Consider the following 20,155-nt stretch of genomic DNA (forward strand, 5'->3'; position numbering starts at 1 on the left):
TCATTATTCAGAAATATTGACTGCTGTAGGCCATGATTGACCAAGCAGAAATACATTTTATAAAATAAAATATAAATACAACATTTTTATTTAATATGTGAGAAAAAAAATAGTCAAAATAATAGTCACGTGATAGGAATCTGTCCAATGAGTGAGTCAAAAATAATAGTCACGTGATATGAATCTGTCCAATGAGAGTTCAGTAGTAGTACCATGGCCCGGAAGCGTAATCCGGTTCATGTTTTTATGCTCCTCTCCAGGTCTTTGATATTTCTGTGCTGCGGCTCCGGTCGTGTTTTGGTCAGGACTCAGGAGGAGGCAGAAAGATGACAGCCAGAAAGTCCGGGTCGCGATTAGAGACTGAAATAGAACGCTGTCGATCAGAGGGACAATGGGACAAGATACCAGAACTCGTGCGGCAGCTGTCTGCGAAACTCATCTCAAACGGTGTGTGTGATTTCTGTCTTCTGTACTCCTGGCTAACGCGTTAGCTCGGACAGTGTGTGTGAGTTTCAGGCCTGGTGGCAAAATCCGTATCACGTTCATTCCTGTACGTTTAATTACACATTTACAAATCATTGAGAGAATGGTTTCTTTTCAGGGTGTCTAAAATGTGATATTAATGCCTTTTTGGTGTTAGTCTGCTTTTCTGTCCAGTACACTTCCTGATTGTCCATACAGTTGTGTCCATTCATCTTCATAAGTTTCTATAATTCATATTTGTATTAAGTCTAGAAATGTATGGAGAGTCATTATTTGACTTATTGTCAATGTCAAAATATAGGATTCTCTTTTGCATTAGATACACTTGAATGGTGCATATTTAAACTTAAACATTTGCATTCAAATTAAATCACACAGATAAAGAAAACTTTAAAGTAATAAATAATAGATGTATAATAAAAGATTTATAAAAAGAATAGAAAAAAACTATACACAAATATTACTAGATATAAGTCAAAATTAGAGGAAATTTCAAAAAGGTTTTGAATGCTTTATTAATGACAGATTTCAAAATAATTTCTTTTAAAAAAAACTTGAAAAAGACTTACAGTTGGCATGTGTGAATGTAAAATTTACAAAGAAATATATTTATTTCCAGTGGTTATAAGTAAAAATGAAATTAAATAATTGTTTATAATAATCAAAAATAATTACAAATTTAATATACAACAATAACAAAGTTATACTTAAAAGTCTGTTAATAATAATATTAATTAATACTATTATGATTATTTATTAATAAATGATATGTGTTTAGTCATTATTATTTTTATTTTCAGAATATTTAAAAAGATTTTAAGTAAAAAGATTTCACAAAAACAATATTTTACATCAATATCATTCGTGAACATCTGGAAGATGATCTATTTGACTGGGTAAAGTTTATGAATTACAAAAGACTGTCCTAAAGGTTGGTTTAAAGTCTATAATGAACACAGTTGTGGATTAAATTGCCCGTTTCTTTCTTTGCATTTTGCCCTGTTCATTAAAAGCTACATATTAATTAGCATTATTATTTCGCCTCGTATGAGATGATGAAAGATTTAAGATGTGCATGTAAGGCAGCAGATTAAACCACACGTGGTTGCTCTCAAAGCTGTGCGTGTGTTAAGACCTGTAAGAATGTGTTTAGGTGCAACACTGGATTATATCTGGGCTTTATGTAATGCTGCTTTCACAATCAGCACTGCAAATGTGTTTGAGTGTTGACTTTACAGTTCAGATATGCAGCTGGCGACTCTCCACGATTACTTTTTCAGTCAGACGAGAATGATGAAAGGGATAGTTCACCCAATAATGAAAATTTTGCCATCATTTGCTGTGGTACATTTATGAATGTGTGTGCATGAGCTTGCTGACTGTCATTATGATGAAATTATCCTAGTGTATGATTTGCTTTCCGTCTATGTGTGCGCTTATTTGAGTAATTTCAGGTGCCCAGTTCAACCTCTGCTTCTCTTGTAGATGATCTCGGGGAGCTTCTGCTGGGGGAGGCCAAACTCCAGCAGTACATCAAGGAAAACCCCATCAAGCAGGGAGCCAGTCCCCGCGGGCCCCGGCCACGCCTCCAGGAGGTACGGAAACACTTGACGGCTGCACTTGATCGGGGAAACTTAAAGGTAAGCCTGAACTGTCAGGATCATCACTTCTGTTTGCTGCGTCAGTGTTACAGTGAACTAAAATTAAAACTAAAACCATTTAAAAAATATTTCTTGAAATGAAAGAAATGTTTAACTGAAATAAAATCAAATATAAAATATATTTAAGCTAGTTGCCAAAGCAACATTTCTCATTTTCATTTAGTTTAACATTATGTACTAAAATAACTGAAACTAAAACTGAAATAAAATGAATAAAACTATATATACATATAAAAAATAACTAGTGCTGTCAAACGATTAATCGCATCCAAAATAAAAGTTTTTGTTTACATAATATATGTGTGTGTACTGCGTATATTTATTATGTAAAAAAATAAATACACACACATGCATGTATATATTTAAGAAAAATATGTGACATTTATATATTAAATATATTTATATATGATATAATTTATATAGATGCGCATTAAATATAGGGCTGGACGATATGGCCAAAATTGATATCATGATATATTTCTTAATTTCGGTCGATACGATATAATTCCGATATCGATATGAACACTATTTATCTGAAATAGAAATCTTTTGTAACATTATAAATGCCTTTAATGTATGTTTATTTATATATAAATAATAAATATACACAGTACACACACATATATTATGTAAACAAAAACTTTTATTTTAGATGCGATTAATCGTTTGACAGCACTAAAAATAACTAATAAAATTGACACAACAAAATTAATAAAACTGTAAGTAATAAATAATAATGTAACAACTAATAAAATAGTATGATAACTAAAAGTATAATAAAAAATAATAAATGTATCATAGTAAAAACTAGTGCTGTCAAACGATTAATCGCATCCAAAATAAACGTTTTTGTTTACATAATATATATGTGTGTACTGTGTACATTTATTATGTATATATAAATACACACATATACAGTATATATTTAGAAAATATTTACATGTATTTATATTCCTATAATGTATGAATAAATATGTCAATAATATCAAATATATTTACATGTGTATATATATTCATATAATTTATATTATATATAAATATATTTAATATATTAACATAACATATTTATCTTAAATATATATGTGCATGTGTGTGAATTTATATATACATAATAAATATACACACAAAAAGTGTATAGAATTTTAATGATACTAAAATGTATCTGATCCATCATCAAAATTAAAGAAAATATATACTTTATATATAAAAATGCTTAGTAAATGATTAATGGTTAGTGTAAAGGAATTCTAAGGGGTGATTTACACAGTATGCAGTTTTGTGCACGATGCATGTCAGTGGAATGGGGAAAAATGCAAGGTGTAGAGATGCTTTTTTTTAAAAAGTTGAACTTATTTTAAGAATACTGTGTCATGCACAAGACGCTGCAAAAGACATGAACGTAAGCACAGCTGTCAAACACGTCCGTCTACTGCATGTTTACAACAATGGAAAAGCAGTGCAAAAGAATGCAAAAACACATTCTGTGAAAATGGCCCCTAAGTATGGAATAACATCTTAACATCCAGATTTAAATGTAATAATTTATCAGACTTTTATTTAAAGATTTTTAAATGAGAAAAACCAAAAGCAATTTATCATATCCAACAATATTAGCAATACCGCAATACCAAGTTTTGGGAGTCAATGACAACCAGATTAGTAGTGGAATAAAAAAGTTTATGATTATGGATAATTCAGTGCCAGGTAAATCTAAAATTGACTTTAAACCACTCATGGTTGGAGCCTTTCCAGTATCATTGGTGTTTATCTGTATTTTAGCGATGTATTTAAATTATTCTAGTTGTGTGTCTGAAAATGTGAAGTGATTGTGGTGCTATATTTGATTTACTATAGTATACTATAGTGTGATATATTTAATATATTAACATAACATATTTATCTTAAATATATATGTGCATGTGTGTGAATTTATATATACATAATAAATATACACACAAAAAGTGTATAGAATTTTAATGATACTAAAATGTATCTGATCCATCATCAAAATTAAAGAAAATATATACTTTATATATAAAAATGCTTAGTAAATGATTAATGGTTAGTGTAAAGGAATTCTAAGGGGTGATTTACACAGTATGCAGTTTTGTGCACGATGCATGTCAGTGGAATGGGGAAAAATGCAAGGTGTAGAGATGCTTTTTTTTAAAAAGTTGAACTTATTTTAAGAATACTGTGTCATGCACAAGACGCTGCAAAAGACATGAACGTAAGCACAGCTGTCAAACACGTCCGTCTACTGCATGTTTACAACAATGGAAAAGCAGTGCAAAAGAATGCAAAAACACATTCTGTGAAAATGGCCCCTAAGTATGGAATAACATCTTAACATCCAGATTTAAATGTAATAATTTATCAGACTTTTATTTAAAGATTTTTAAATGAGAAAAACCAAAAGCAATTTATCATATCCAACAATATTAGCAATACCGCAATACCAAGTTTTGGGAGTCAATGACAACCAGATTAGTAGTGGAATAAAAAAGTTTATGATTATGGATAATTCAGTGCCAGGTAAATCTAAAATTGACTTTAAACCACTCATGGTTGGAGCCTTTCCAGTATCATTGGTGTTTATCTGTATTTTAGCGATGTATTTAAATTATTCTAGTTGTGTGTCTGAAAATGTGAAGTGATTGTGGTGCTATATTTGATTTACTATAGTATACTATAGTGTGGTGGTGTGTGTCTTCTCTTTCTCTCCCAGCCTGAATACATGCAGGAGGCCAGTCTGATCATGGCTAAGCTTTGTTATGTGGAGGGTGATTACAGGGAAGCGCTGAATCAGTACAGTCGTGTGAATCTGGATGAGATGCAGCTGGTAGGGGCTCCAGTGTACAGACTGTCCACGATCGCTGAGGCCTATGCCACCAAAGGTAAATAATCAGTGTAGTAGCTCAGAAATTAGAGCTGCTGCTCTGTTACATAACAGAAATGCTGTCTTTGTGAAAGCACAAACCCGAGCCTGCTGTTGCAGTTACACTGTTTATGTATGCGCTGTGAAACTGTGTAACTAAGGAAGTTTTGCCTAACTAGAACCGAGACGTCATGTTTCTGCAATCAAGTACAAATGTGTGTCCTTACTGAAAGCAAAATGCTGCGCAAAGCAACAAAATCACAGCAGCAGGATAATATTCAATATATTATACAGCAATGTGAAGTGTTTTTTTAACCACTGGGATTTTACTTTTCATGCAGTATAAATTCTATATATTACATTACTGTCAAGTTTTTTTTAAGAAATGAATACTCTTACTTAGCAATGATGCATTCAATTGATGAGAAGTGACAGTAAAAACATTTAAAATGTTTTTAAAAAAATTCTAGTTTTTGTTTTGTTCTAGTCTTTCCATTCATCAAAGAATACTGAAAAAATTGTATCAATATTTCCAAAAATATTAACAATGTCTCGTAACAGTTTTCAAGAATATTACTAATAACAAGTGATTCTTTATTGCTAAATTAACATATTGAATGATTATAGAATAATTTCTAAAGGACCATATGACACTGAAGACTGGAGTAATGGCTGCTGAAAATTCAGCTTTGTCATTACAGGAATCAATTACATTTAGAAATATATTAAAATGGAATTTATTGGAAAAAAAGAAAAAATATAGTATCATATTTTTATTTTTGTGTGTGTGTGTGTGTGTGTGTGTGTGTTTGATCATGAACTGTAAATGAGGCCTAGTTGAGTATAAGAGACTTCTTTCAAAAACATTTTAAAAAATCTTACCAACCCCAAATGTCTATGGGTGGTGTATATCATATTTAATTATATTAACAGTTATATAATTACAAAATATATTGTTTAATTTAAAATGTAAAAAAGAGGCCATTTCTATTTTATTTTTAATTAATTTAATTTTAATGCCATTTTTATTCATTTTTAGCTTCGTTTTTTTATGCTCACCTGGTCAGAACAGTTCACGGATCCCTGCAGTTCATATTTTGTCCTTTGGGAGGCAGCATTGCTTTAATACTGTATGTGATGCTCTGCAGAGAAAAGTGTTTGCTACTAAATCCTCTGCTTTGAACACACACACTTTTAATTCCGAGCACATTGAATGTGTTGCCAGGACCGCAGCGTGAAGTCTTTGATCAGAGTTCTGACAGATCGGCGGTTCTGTGGGGCTCTGGGGAAAAACTGCATGGTGGCACAGAGCCTGTCTCATCCAATCGCCTCATAGCATTTCTGTGACTGACAACTACTTTTACAGGGGGGCAGCTTCCTCCCTCGACCCCAATCATCCATCACGCTCCAGCTACCACACACAAACACACGTGTGTGTCATCTCACTGAAGCTTCCTGCCTCGTCTCCTGTGTATATTAAACCCTCGTCCTAAATTATAAAAATCTCCCTCTTGCCTCTGTGAGCTGCTTGTCACTGCCTGTCCTGAGGCGTCAGATTTACTGCAGCCGTTATGCAGGTCATTAAAGAGCCTGGTCACCGTAATGGGGCTTGTCTTAGAGCTGGCTAGTATAACGGGCTTTTAAACCTGTAAGTCGAGGGACATGTGTGTGTTTAGAGGAACGCAGCAGTCGAGAGGAACAGATTTCTGATGAATATGTTATCTGTATCCAAACAGAAGTGAATGTGACTTTTTCAGACCTTCTAAGATTAAGTTTAGGGCTCCAGTATAGCAGGTCTATATAAGATAAAGGGATTTACAGCATGTACACACTGTCTCCCTTTCTCTCATTCAGTATTTTACCCCCTTTTTTTCTTTGGGCATTGGTGTGGAACAATAAGACCTTAGAAAATCCCTATTCCTTCCTTTGTCACAGAATTGAACTTTTCCTTAAAGCTAGAGTGTGTCATTTCTGTGCCCATATGACCGTGGATCTCAACTGTTTTAAGTCCAAGGCTCTCCATTGTCCATAACAATGTTTGTAGTTTCAAAACTTATTTTAATCTTTGGCCACTTCTGGTTTCTGTAAGGTTTCCTGAAGTTGTTTTTTTTTTACTCATCATATCTACAGTACATTATAAAATATTTTAGAGCCTTGCATAACTAGTAACATGTATATTCATTGTAAAATGCCTGTGGCATTTTAAGGTTTTATTAATTTACATGACATTTCCTGGACTATAAATCACACTTTTAAAATCAGGCTGCCTCACATATCCAGGTTTTTCAAGACAGTGGGAACCCTGGTTTTTCACAAGAAAAAAACAGTTGTTGAGGGGGTTAAATTAATAGATGAAAACGTCTTGATTGTTAGTTGTTTTAGATTATTTTAATGCCTGTTTTGTCTTATTTTAAGTTATTTTAAGGCCTCATGTGGCCCCTTGGAAGTTTGCTGAGGCTCCCCTTGGTTGAGAACCACTGCTGTTGCAGGACCAGATTAAATTAAAAAAACAAAACAATGGCCTGATCTCTTCTTCTTCTGACAAACTAGTCATTTTATCACTAAACAACTTATTGCAGGTAGTCCTGCCACCAGCTGACAGTATTAGATTTGAAAGTACTTTAAAAACCTTATGGAATTACTTGTACACGTCTTCCCTTTGTTGACATTATTGCTATTAAAACAGGAAGGTGGGCAGGAAATATTTTACATTTTCATTTTTTAAATGGTATTTTAGATTTATTTAGATTTAGTTACTAAATTTATTAACTTAGTTTACATTACAGCCATTGATATATACTAGGGGGGGCATTCATTTTTAGAGCATTTTATTGAACAAAAATTTTGACATGGCATTTAGTGCCAGATAAATCATTATTTTTGGTTGGTATTCTCTCAGAAGAATAAAACTGTACATTTTAAATGTGTATATCTGCTGAAAATAATTTTGTCAATATTTAAGAGTACATACACTACTGTTCAAAATGTTGGGGTCTGTAATAGTATAAAGTAAAACAGCAAATGTTGTGGAATTATTTCTTTTTTGATATATTTTAACTTTTAACATTTTATTCCTGTGGAGGTAAAGCTGAATTTTCAGCAGCCATTACTCCAGTCTTCAGTGTTACATGGACATTCAGAAATAATATGCTGATTTAGTGCTGAAGAAACATTTCTTATTACTACCAATGGATGAGCTGCTTAATATTTTTGTGGAAACCATGATTTTTTTTACAGGATTCTTTGATGAATGGAAAGTTCAAAACAACAGATTTTATTTTGTAACAATGTGAAAGTCTTTGCTATCAATTTAATGCATCTTTGTTGAAGTAGAAATAATTTCTTACTGACCCCAATAGTGTAGGTGACTTAAAACCGTTCACTAATATTTTATGCCAATCAGTCCACTCTCGTTCTCCTCCTGTCTTACTGAGACTTCACAGGGCACTTTTAATCAGGGCCTCGTCATTACCTTCTTGCTTGTGATGGATTATTCGGCTCCGTTTTCATTTCGGAATCATTTTGTGTGTGGTAACAGACTGTTTTCTTCATCCTGTGATATCTGTTTATAAGCCGTTATCTATTATTGAAGCAGTTTGAAAAGTAGTTAGGAGGGCTACAGTTTCTGGTTCCTGTCACATTGCCATTCTGTCATGAAAACTTTATCTGCGTGGAGAACCCAATACTAACGGCAGCCAAACAAACAACTCTCATCATGTTTACCAGCCACCTGAGATGTGATTAAATGTGACTTCGGACGCTGAAGCCAGTAGACAGAGATTGGCCACAGATTGTGTGATATCTCTAAGGAACCGTGCTTGTATCTTTACCGCATTACTTGGCTCTCAGCTGACCCAGACGAGGCAAGGAGATACGGCAGTGGAACAGACATCAGCTCGTGCTAAAACATTTAAAGCTTTTCTGGTTTGTCTGAGGTCTTTGATTTTCTCACACATGTATATTTCAGCGTCTCACTTCCTCTGTCCAGCCGGAACAAAGGAAACAAACTCGAATTATATGAACGAAGAGTAACGTGTTCAGTTTGACCCTTTAAGAATGAATATAATATCCTCAAAGTACGGATCAAACCATAACAGTGTATTTCAGTAGGCAATTGAATTAGAATAGACAGAAGTGCTGTGTGCTTCTGAAAGTTTCACGAGTGAATACTGTGGCTCAGTAGAGATGAATGGAACTATGATTTTAAAAGAAATGGGGTTTGATTGATGGCAGATTTATATTTATATTTTTTGGCTTTGGTATGATAGCAGCCATGTGGTACCTACATATCAATACTAAATCGATTCTTCAAGCAACAAATAAACAGCCTTGGGTGACTTATGAAATGTAAGTGCTGTCAGTCAATTCAGTAATTCAAATGTCAGTTTTTTTTTTTTTATTAATGTCAATTTTTTTCTAGTTAACACAAGAGGTTCTGTAGTTCATTTGGACAACGTGCATATAAATGAAATATAATTTGTAATTTATAGAATTTGTTACTGATTTAATTTTTAAAAAATTAAAAACTTCTTTTAATGCTTTTTTATTTTATTTTTTCATGTTCACATGATAAGAACACTGCAATGATGCTTGATGTGATACATTTACATTTGTTTTATTTGAATCTATCTATCTATATATGTGTGTGTGTATATATATATATAGATATATATATGTGTGTGTGTGTGTGTGTGTGTATGTACGAAGAGTTCAGATGCAAAAGCCTCTAAGTGCCGTTTAAAATTTTCAATAGATTCTAAACATAAGCATAGAGCCTGAGAAAAATGCAAATTTTAGGAAAAAATAAATAAAAAATGGCACTTTCTGAACTCTTCATATACATATTTGTTTTTTTTAGTTTACTTAATTCCTGATGGTACTTCTTCACAATGATTCTTTTATTGTACTGCTGTACCACATCTCTAAAAGGGAACAAGTTAGGTTGTTTTTCACACTTCAGATTATCTTTATTAAAATGAGCTGTCAAAGCTGAATTTTCAGCAGCCATTACTCCAGTCTTCAGTGTTACATGGACATTCAGAAATAATATGCTGATTTAGTGCTGAAGAAACATTTCTTATTACTACCAATGGATGAGCTGCTTAATATTTTTGTGGAAACCATGATTTTTTTTACAGGATTCTTTGATGAATGGAAAGTTCAAAACAACAGATTTTATTTTGTAACAATGTGAAAGTCTTTGCTATCAATTTAATGCATCTTTGTTGAAGTAGAAATAATTTCTTACTGACCCCAATAGTGTAGGTGACTTAAAACCGTTCACTAATATTTTATGCCAATCAGTCCACTCTCGTTCTCCTCCTGTCTTACTGAGACTTCACAGGGCACTTTTAATCAGGGCCTCGTCATTACCTTCTTGCTTGTGATGGATTATTCGGCTCCGTTTTCATTTCGGAATCATTTTGTGTGTGGTAACAGACTGTTTTCTTCATCCTGTGATATCTGTTTATAAGCCGTTATCTATTATTGAAGCAGTTTGAAAAGTAGTTAGGAGGGCTACAGTTTCTGGTTCCTGTCACATTGCCATTCTGTCATGAAAACTTTATCTGCGTGGAGAACCCAATACTAACGGCAGCCAAACAAACAACTCTCATCATGTTTACCAGCCACCTGAGATGTGATTAAATGTGACTTCGGACGCTGAAGCCAGTAGACAGAGATTGGCCACAGATTGTGTGATATCTCTAAGGAACCGTGCTTGTATCTTTACCGCATTACTTGGCTCTCAGCTGACCCAGACGAGGCAAGGAGATACGGCAGTGGAACAGACATCAGCTCGTGCTAAAACATTTAAAGCTTTTCTGGTTTGTCTGAGGTCTTTGATTTTCTCACACATGTATATTTCAGCGTCTCACTTCCTCTGTCCAGCCGGAACAAAGGAAACAAACTCGAATTATATGAACGAAGAGTAACGTGTTCAGTTTGACCCTTTAAGAATGAATATAATATCCTCAAAGTACGGATCAAACCATAACAGTGTATTTCAGTAGGCAATTGAATTAGAATAGACAGAAGTGCTGTGTGCTTCTGAAAGTTTCACGAGTGAATACTGTGGCTCAGTAGAGATGAATGGAACTATGATTTTAAAAGAAATGGGGTTTGATTGATGGCAGATTTATATTTATATTTTTTGGCTTTGGTATGATAGCAGCCATGTGGTACCTACATATCAATACTAAATCGATTCTTCAAGCAACAAATAAACAGCCTTGGGTGACTTATGAAATGTAAGTGCTGTCAGTCAATTCAGTAATTCAAATGTCAGTTTTTTTTTTTTTATTAATGTCAATTTTTTTCTAGTTAACACAAGAGGTTCTGTAGTTCATTTGGACAACGTGCATATAAATGAAATATAATTTGTAATTTATAGAATTTGTTACTGATTTAATTTTTAAAAAATTAAAAACTTCTTTTAATGCTTTTTTATTTTATTTTTTCATGTTCACATGATAAGAACACTGCAATGATGCTTGATGTGATACATTTACATTTGTTTTATTTGAATCTATCTATCTATATATGTGTGTGTGTATATATATATATAGATATATATATGTGTGTGTGTGTGTGTGTGTGTATGTACGAAGAGTTCAGATGCAAAAGCCTCTAAGTGCCGTTTAAAATTTTCAATAGATTCTAAACATAAGCATAGAGCCTGAGAAAAATGCAAATTTTAGGAAAAAATAAATAAAAAATGGCACTTTCTGAACTCTTCATATACATATTTGTTTTTTTTAGTTTACTTAATTCCTGATGGTACTTCTTCACAATGATTCTTTTATTGTACTGCTGTACCACATCTCTAAAAGGGAACAAGTTAGGTTGTTTTTCACACTTCAGATTATCTTTATTAAAATGAGCTGTCAAAAGTCATAAACATCTTTCTGAATGTGGCAGAGCACTAGGACAACTCTGTGTGCCTTTCTAGCTCTTGGCATGTGTAAGTCATCTCTTCTCTCTGCTGTTTGTTCATAGGTCTCTGTCTGGAGAAAGTGCCCATGGCATCCCCATCACTGTCCAATCGTAATGCAGACAGAGACCAGGAGATAATCACTTGTTATGAGAAGTCTGGAGACATCGCCCTTCTCTATCTTCAGGAGGTAGAAAAGGTATTTCCAAATATTCATTCACTACATTTTTTTTTCTTCTTCCATCTTCACATTTTTTATTCACATTCTCATAGACATTCAAATATACATTGATTTTCTTGGCAGCAGGACAGATTTGCACAGTACTGCTGCAGAGAGTGAGACATCCGTGAGACTAATCTCTTCCTGTCCCACCTGTGAACTTTAAATCACAATTAAAGCTTTTTACAGGTCAAAGTTGATTTTCTTTGCAGAGTCTCTGTTTCATTTAGATGGTTTTCACACCACTAATTCTCTTTGTTGGAATCGTAGTGCCCAGATTCATTCCCCTGCACAGTGTTCAGTATTTACTGCTTGTGATTTAGCGTTGGTGGAGAAGGGAGGGAGCGTAGAGAGAGAGAGTGAATGATGGCAAGAGAGGAGAACGGCAGCGCTTGCGTTCTGCTGCAGTGTTGACGCTGCATTTTTTAGATGAAGCCGAAGTTTTACGTTTGACCTTCATGCTAGAAACTCATACCCTCCTAACCGCCGTCCTCTCTAAAGTGTTCCCCGGGTAAATATAGTAAACCGTCTGACTCTGTGTTTCTTTTGAAGACATTTGGTCTGGATTTGCTGAATAACTAACAGGAAGTGTCCAGGAAAGAGTTTGAGCTTGTTTCAGTTATGATTGACAGTAATCTTTGATGACTTGTGTCCTGTCTTCAGGCTCTTAGTGTTGGCATTCAGAACCGCAGTCCAAAGCCCGGTCCGGTCACACAGGAACAGGAACTTGGCTACTTCCTGGAGACAGGACTTCAGAGGGCTCATGTTATTCATTTTAAAAATGGGTGAGTATTTGTGTGTTTATATTCTCTGGAACTAGGGCTGGGTGATATAGCTGAAAATATATATTTCCATATTTGTCTTGACAATATTTGCTGTATGTTTTAAAATGTTTTTTTTTAAACATTATTTTGAGCAAACAGCCCATGTTGCAAATTAGATTTAAATTGATTAATTAAAGAAATAATACAGGAAAAGAGATTAATAGAAAGAAATGAATAATTTTATTCAGCAAGCATGCATTAAATTGATCACAAGTGACAGTAAAGACATTCATAATGTTACAAAAGATTTCTATTTCAAATAAATGCTTTTGAACTTTTGATCAGTTCATCCAAAAATCATAAATTTTTATTGATCATCAATTCAGCATATAATAACCATTTCTGCTGAAAATTCAGCTTTGCCATGACATGAATAAATTAAATTTTAAAACAGTTATTTTAAATGGTATTTAACCTTCACAATGTTGCTGGTTCTACTGTATTTTTGATAAAAGAAATGGATCTATGAGCATAAGAAAAAAACCTCCTTCTTACCCTAAACTTTTGAAATGTAATGTTTTGCCAATGATGATATATTCTGAATAGTGATTCCAAAAAATAATTTCAAATTCAAATTTTGAAATAAATCATTGATGCTGACAGTTTGAATTGATTTAAACAAACGAATCAAACCCACTTTAACAAGGTTTTGCAAAATTAGATTAGTGACACACTCTTAACTTTTTATTTGACAAAATTAAATAGTCAAATAAAATTCAAAACGTGTAGCTTTATATCACCAGCAAAATCATCTCAAATATGTTGCATATATAATTTTTAATATACCATTCAGCCCTATCCATAGCACAACACTCAATTATGATTGACAGCCCAAACAGGCTTCCTTTAGAAACACCTGAGACAACGGTGTCCATTCATTTATCATTCCCTCTGTTCGAACATCTATTGTTTCTTCTCATCACTCCTCTTTCCCTCAGACACGTTCTTCAGTGAGTGGTCTAGGAATCTGCTGACCTTTCTGTCTGCCCACTAATTCTCTGTCTGTCTGTGTGCCTTTTTTTCCTCCAAATGCTTAATTGATCCTCTGTAGTTCTCAGCCTGTGCATATCTGTGCGTTTCATGTTATTTATGTGTGTTCTGATGCCACGCTCTCCCCCTGAACCGCGGCCTCTGCATCATGGAGCCGTGTGTTTGATGACTACTCGTACGTATCCCTACAATCTCTTCATGTAGAGTAGTGCCATGCTTTTATTGTAGCAGCTTCACACAGAAGCCAAAACAATAGTTAGCTGCCTATGTAAGCAGCCTTTAAAACATCATGGGCACGCTCTCAAAATGAAGGCTGCATGAATACGCTGTGTTCAATTTTACATAAGGTACTTCTTTCAAAAACATTTAAAAATCTTACTGAAACCAAACTTTTGAATGGTAGTGTAACTGTAGCAGACACTGCCAATGCACTGCCAACTGTATCCAATGCAGCTTAAGGTACACATTTGATCAGTTTATGCATTTTCCGGGAATCTCATAAGTGGACAAATCTCCAGTCTGCAAATAAATGCTTTTGAACTTTTGATCAGTTCATCCAAAAATCATAAATTTTTATTGATCATCAATTCAGCATATAATAACCATTTCTGCTGAAAATTCAGCTTTGCCATGACATGAATAAATTAAATTTTAAAACAGTTATTTTAAATGGTATTTAACCTTCACAATGTTGCTGGTTCTACTGTATTTTTGATAAAAGAAATGGATCTATGAGCATAAGAAAAAAACCTCCTTCTTACCCTAAACTTTTGAAATGTAATGTTTTGCCAATGATGATATATTCTGAATAGTGATTCCAAAAAATAATTTCAAATTCAAATTTTGAAATAAATCATTGATGCTGACAGTTTGAATTGATTTAAACAAACGAATCAAACCCACTTTAACAAGGTTTTGCAAAATTAGATTAGTGACACACTCTTAACTTTTTATTTGACAAAATTAAATAGTCAAATAAAATTCAAAACGTGTAGCTTTATATCACCAGCAAAATCATCTCAAATATGTTGCATATATAATTTTTAATATACCATTCAGCCCTATCCATAGCACAACACTCAATTATGATTGACAGCCCAAACAGGCTTCCTTTAGAAACACCTGAGACAACGGTGTCCATTCATTTATCATTCCCTCTGTTCGAACATCTATTGTTTCTTCTCATCACTCCTCTTTCCCTCAGACACGTTCTTCAGTGAGTGGTCTAGGAATCTGCTGACCTTTCTGTCTGCCCACTAATTCTCTGTCTGTCTGTGTGCCTTTTTTTCCTCCAAATGCTTAATTGATCCTCTGTAGTTCTCAGCCTGTGCATATCTGTGCGTTTCATGTTATTTATGTGTGTTCTGATGCCACGCTCTCCCCCTGAACCGCGGCCTCTGCATCATGGAGCCGTGTGTTTGATGACTACTCGTACGTATCCCTACAATCTCTTCATGTAGAGTAGTGCCATGCTTTTATTGTAGCAGCTTCACACAGAAGCCAAAACAATAGTTAGCTGCCTATGTAAGCAGCCTTTAAAACATCATGGGCACGCTCTCAAAATGAAGGCTGCATGAATACGCTGTGTTCAATTTTACATAAGGTACTTCTTTCAAAAACATTTAAAAATCTTACTGAAACCAAACTTTTGAATGGTAGTGTAACTGTAGCAGACACTGCCAATGCACTGCCAACTGTATCCAATGCAGCTTAAGGTACACATTTGATCAGTTTATGCATTTTCCGGGAATCTCATAAGTGGACAAATCTCCAGTCTGCTGAAATTTGACTTTGTTTACTCTGACAGACATGCTGATTGTAGAGAGATAGAGTAACAGATCTAGTATGCAGTCTATTCAGAGATCATACTGTTGTAGTAGGGAAAGGGAAGACATGGGAAGGTTGAAGAAGTAAGAGACAAGTTGTCCATCTTCTGTCCCAATCATTTTTCATCTCTATTCTGTTCTATTCGGTTAGGTGCACTTTTTTCCGATTTGCAGTACTAGCATGAAATGTGTGGTGGCCTTACACATGCCAGTATGAGACTCTCCATCATTATTTATTTGTGCAGTGAGTGTGTGGTTGGGGAGGGATCTTCCATATGGATGCAGGTGGAGCTTCTGTCAGTGCTTTAAATGCATCTGTGTGAAATATGACCGCTGCATTGGTGCATTGTGGGTAATGTATCTGTTAGGCTCATAAATGATTGAAAGCAATGTCTTTAAACCTCACACAACATGCATTTCCTACAGGATAACAAATGTTCAGTCCTCAGCCTGAACTCTGTAGAGTAATTTTAAAGGTATTAAAATTACAGCTGAAATTCTTTTATATGGCTGATAGCAAAAGTCAATACTTTTGTCTAAAAACAAAAACAAAAAGACAAATCACTATAAACTTAAAAAAGTGAATTTAGGCATCGCAACATTATAATACACTGTATGAAATAGATATTAATTTTGAGATTTGTATTGTTATTAAATTATTAGTGTTTTAAAGATTACCTTTAATTGAGTGTTAGATAACAATGAAGGTAATCTAAATGTAAAAATAGAGGACATTATGTGTTTCATGAAAGCAATTCCACACATTAACTTTACGTTTAAGGGCACACAGTTGTGAACAGTGAAACTGTGATTTTAGCAAGTGCGGCACTTGGAAACAATAGACACTTGTAGGTTTAAAATTGGCTAAATCCATGTGATTTTTTTAAACTGATGGTTGAATTAACCGTTTTATTTGTTAGCTCTGTTTCTCTCTGTCATGCTCGCTCTCATCCCTGTTTCGACACTTCTGTCTCTCTCAACACAACTGCTGTACTGCTTCTCCCTGCATTCACGTGCATCTCTGCAACGCTTCACACCTCCACAGCCCGAAGCTATGTTCTCTGGTCTTTTACACACGTGCCCGTTCATGGTGTGTGTGTGTGTGTGTGTTTGTGTGCTGTCAGTTTGTAAAAAGGCTGTGGGAATATCGCAGTCTGAGGATACTGACCCCAGTCGCTGACAGGTGCTAACACATTCACAGGTGCAGCGTTCATATAGGTGCTAATTGTGACTTGCACTGTATCCAGAACTCCTGTAATCAATGTGCCCTACAGGCCCTGATAACTTCTTGTCCACTGATAAGTAACTGCTTTAGTTTGACTGCTTGATGCTTGAGCTCATTAAATCGTGGCAGAGGTCTGACCAGTCCTGAGGGTGCGTGCTTGTTTTCCATGTGTTTGTGTAAGAAAGTTTGTACGGAGTCGATGAGAAATTTGTTGATGTGAGCCATCAGGTTTTTTTCAGCTCTCTAGAGGTGATTAATGGATCTCTTTTCTCTCCATTTCCCGGTGCTGCAGTAACCTGACCCGTGGTGTCGGCCGCTTCCGAGAGATTCTCCGAGCCGTTGAGACCAGAACCACTCAGAACCTGCGTATGGTGCGTTGTGTGTGTTTATGACCTTGTGTTGTTAGAACAGTGGTTCTCAATCTTTTTGACTCCAAGGTCCCTCATTATCCAAGACAAAATTCCAGGTCTAGAAATTACACTTTCATCATTCCCTTGTATGTCTAAGTTTTCCAAGACTATAATCCTGGTTCTTAAACAAAAATTAAGAAAAAACAAAGATTACAAAATTTTGCATAAATTTTAATCTTAATTTTTAGAGGGTTTTTTTAGCCTAATTTAAAGGATTTTATGTATTGGGCCCCGGCCCCTGGTTGAGAACTTTATGTTTATATATGTGTGTGTGTTTAGACTATTGCCAGGCAGCTTGCAGAGATCCTGCTTAGGGGCATGTGTGAGCAGAGTTACTGGAACCCAAGAAATTTGTTGATGTGAGCCATCAGGTTTTTTTCAGCTCTCTAGAGGTGATTAATGGATCTCTTTTCTCTCCATTTCCCGGTGCTGCAGTAACCTGACCCGTGGTGTCGGCCGCTTCCGAGAGATTCTCCGAGCCGTTGAGACCAGAACCACTCAGAACCTGCGTATGGTGCGTTGTGTGTGTTTATGACCTTGTGTTGTTAGAACAGTGGTTCTCAATCTTTTTGACTCCAAGGTCCCTCATTATCCAAGACAAAATTCAAAATCCCCATGAAGATTTCTGTAGATTTACTTCTGCAATAGTGACAGCTTCTTTTTTTAATATATTATATTATTATTAATGGCTTTTCCACTTGTTTGTGATTTATAAGAGAATGTTTTTAAAATGTATTTTTAACTCACAAATATAGCAATTTCTCTGCAGTTTATACTATTTAAAATAATAAAATATTTTAGAGCTTGACATAATATATTTAATACACATCTAATTCAAAATAATAAATGCTGTATATATAAGTATGTATGTAATACTACAGAAACACTGGAATGTTTGCAGTTGGCACCGCTGTTTCATGTATATCCCTAAAACAGGCAACGTGTACCACCAGATACAAATTCTTTAGTCTCTTGTAGGAGGCACGAGGAAATATTTCTTTAGTCTCTTGTAGGAGGCAAAATATTTTTCATCCAATACTGTTATCATTATCATAGTTGAGGTTGTTTGGAGTATGGGGGGTCACATCACTTAGTTCAAATTTTCTGTGCTCGTTTTGTCAGTTTGACCTAAAGCTAACACGTCTGCCCATGAAGGCTGGACATTCAGAAAATGTAGAAAGTAGGCATATATTAATCTTACTTTTTTCAGCAAAAATGCAATACAACTATTAGTATTAATTGTGAACATTGTCTTGAGATGTTGAAAAAGAAAATTAAGTCATATGTTGTTTGTGTTGTTTTTTTATCGCATTTTGAAATATGCGTATCCCCCTGAGATACGTTGCCAGATTAGGGTAGGGTAAAAAAAGGATTATCCTCAATACCGACAATGAATGGTGTCACAAGGTAAATTGTGCCCCCAGTTCTGGTTATTTCATTATTGTGAATTCTGGGGTGGTATGGGGTGGTGTGTGTGTGAGGGGTGGGGTGGGGTGTGGTGTTTTGAGGGTGTTTGGCGTTCCCCCTTGGTGGTTATGGGGGGTGATGTAGAAAATACACAGAAATCACATAAAATACAAGGGGAAGCCTCTTGATAAAAAAAACAATTATCTCAGAGAAGTGGGGTGGATGAGGGTTATAAATCGCATCAAGGAGAGCAGATCCCCCTCAGTAGAAATTGCATTCCAGGGCCAGGGGCCCTTAGGGAAGAGCCTTATTGGCCTTCCTGGCATCAAGGCCCCCTGTACACAGTCCACTTTCTATTTATTTTGAGTTAAAAAATTGTGCAAATGTTAATATTTGCATGTAAAACGGATAATATTACATTTAGTTTACATCTTTGCATTTTTAACTAGATTTTTTTTTTTCTTGCAGGGTTTCACACAGCTCATTTTATGGTAGAACAGGGGTGTCCAACCCTGCTCCTAGAGGGCCACCACCCTGCAGCGTTTAGTTTCAACCCTGATCAAACACATCTGACAAATCTGACAAAAGTCTTCAGGATTACATTAAAAAAATTATTTTGTTACATAAATTACATTATATGATTGTTTAGGGGTGGCGCTAAACCGTGCTGGACAGTGGACCTCAAGGGTTGGAATTACCCACCCCTGAGGATAAAGATGAGACAGTTAAAAAATGTAAAAATACAAAAAATGTCTATGCCTCAATTTTAGGACACAGACATGTCATACATGCAGCATATTTTGAATATTCCATATTTGTTTGCATCAAATAAATCATAGAATTATTGATGACTTAGACTGTTTTTTATACCCTTAAAAGGGCAACATATCCTGGGAGATACAACTCATAAAATCCAAAATATATCAAATATTTAAAAAAAAAAGTGAATATGTTTTACTTTGGGCTGCCCTCGACTAAGGATTTTTCTGGTCGACTAGTAGTCGTTCATTTTAAGCATTAGTCGACTAATCGCACATTTATTAATGAACCATTTAAATCATTATAATGAGCCTTTAATTGCCTACAAGGCCTAATAAGCGCTCAAGCACACGCATAAAGCTTGCCACAGCGCACCGGCAGAAGCTATGATTATGAATGTGTCAGGGAAAAACAGTAAGGAGGCTGCATTAACATTTTAATAATTCACTGATAAACAAGCGCTTTCTTTGTTTTGGTTTAAGAGATGAACTCGGCCACACCGACTCGTCATCTCCGCAGTAGTGAAGCGCCTGTGTGCATG

General features: G+C 34.9%; 1 protein-coding gene across 1 annotated transcript in view; it reads left to right on the top strand.

Moving 5' to 3' along the window:
• The first annotated feature begins 248 nt into the window (after positions 1–248).
• LOC107721724 (tetratricopeptide repeat protein 7B-like) overlaps positions 249–20,155 on the top strand; it is a 49,189-nt gene continuing 29,282 nt past the window's right edge. Inside the window, exons 1-8 of the mRNA XM_016529880.1 lie at positions 249–447; positions 1,969–2,123; positions 4,873–5,041; positions 12,019–12,152; positions 12,837–12,958; positions 17,331–17,409; positions 17,728–17,807; positions 17,891–17,962. Of these exons, the coding sequence (XP_016385366.1) occupies positions 327–447; positions 1,969–2,123; positions 4,873–5,041; positions 12,019–12,152; positions 12,837–12,958; positions 17,331–17,409; positions 17,728–17,807; positions 17,891–17,962 (932 nt within the window). The 5' untranslated portion in view covers positions 249–326. The remainder of the gene's footprint in view (positions 448–1,968; positions 2,124–4,872; positions 5,042–12,018; positions 12,153–12,836; positions 12,959–17,330; positions 17,410–17,727; positions 17,808–17,890; positions 17,963–20,155) is intronic.

The sequence above is a fragment of the Sinocyclocheilus rhinocerous genome, unplaced genomic scaffold (assembly GCF_001515625.1).
Source record: "Sinocyclocheilus rhinocerous isolate Xijiao unplaced genomic scaffold, SAMN03320098_v1.1 scaffold432, whole genome shotgun sequence".
In the NCBI taxonomy this organism is placed as follows: domain Eukaryota; kingdom Metazoa; phylum Chordata; class Actinopteri; order Cypriniformes; family Cyprinidae; genus Sinocyclocheilus; species Sinocyclocheilus rhinocerous.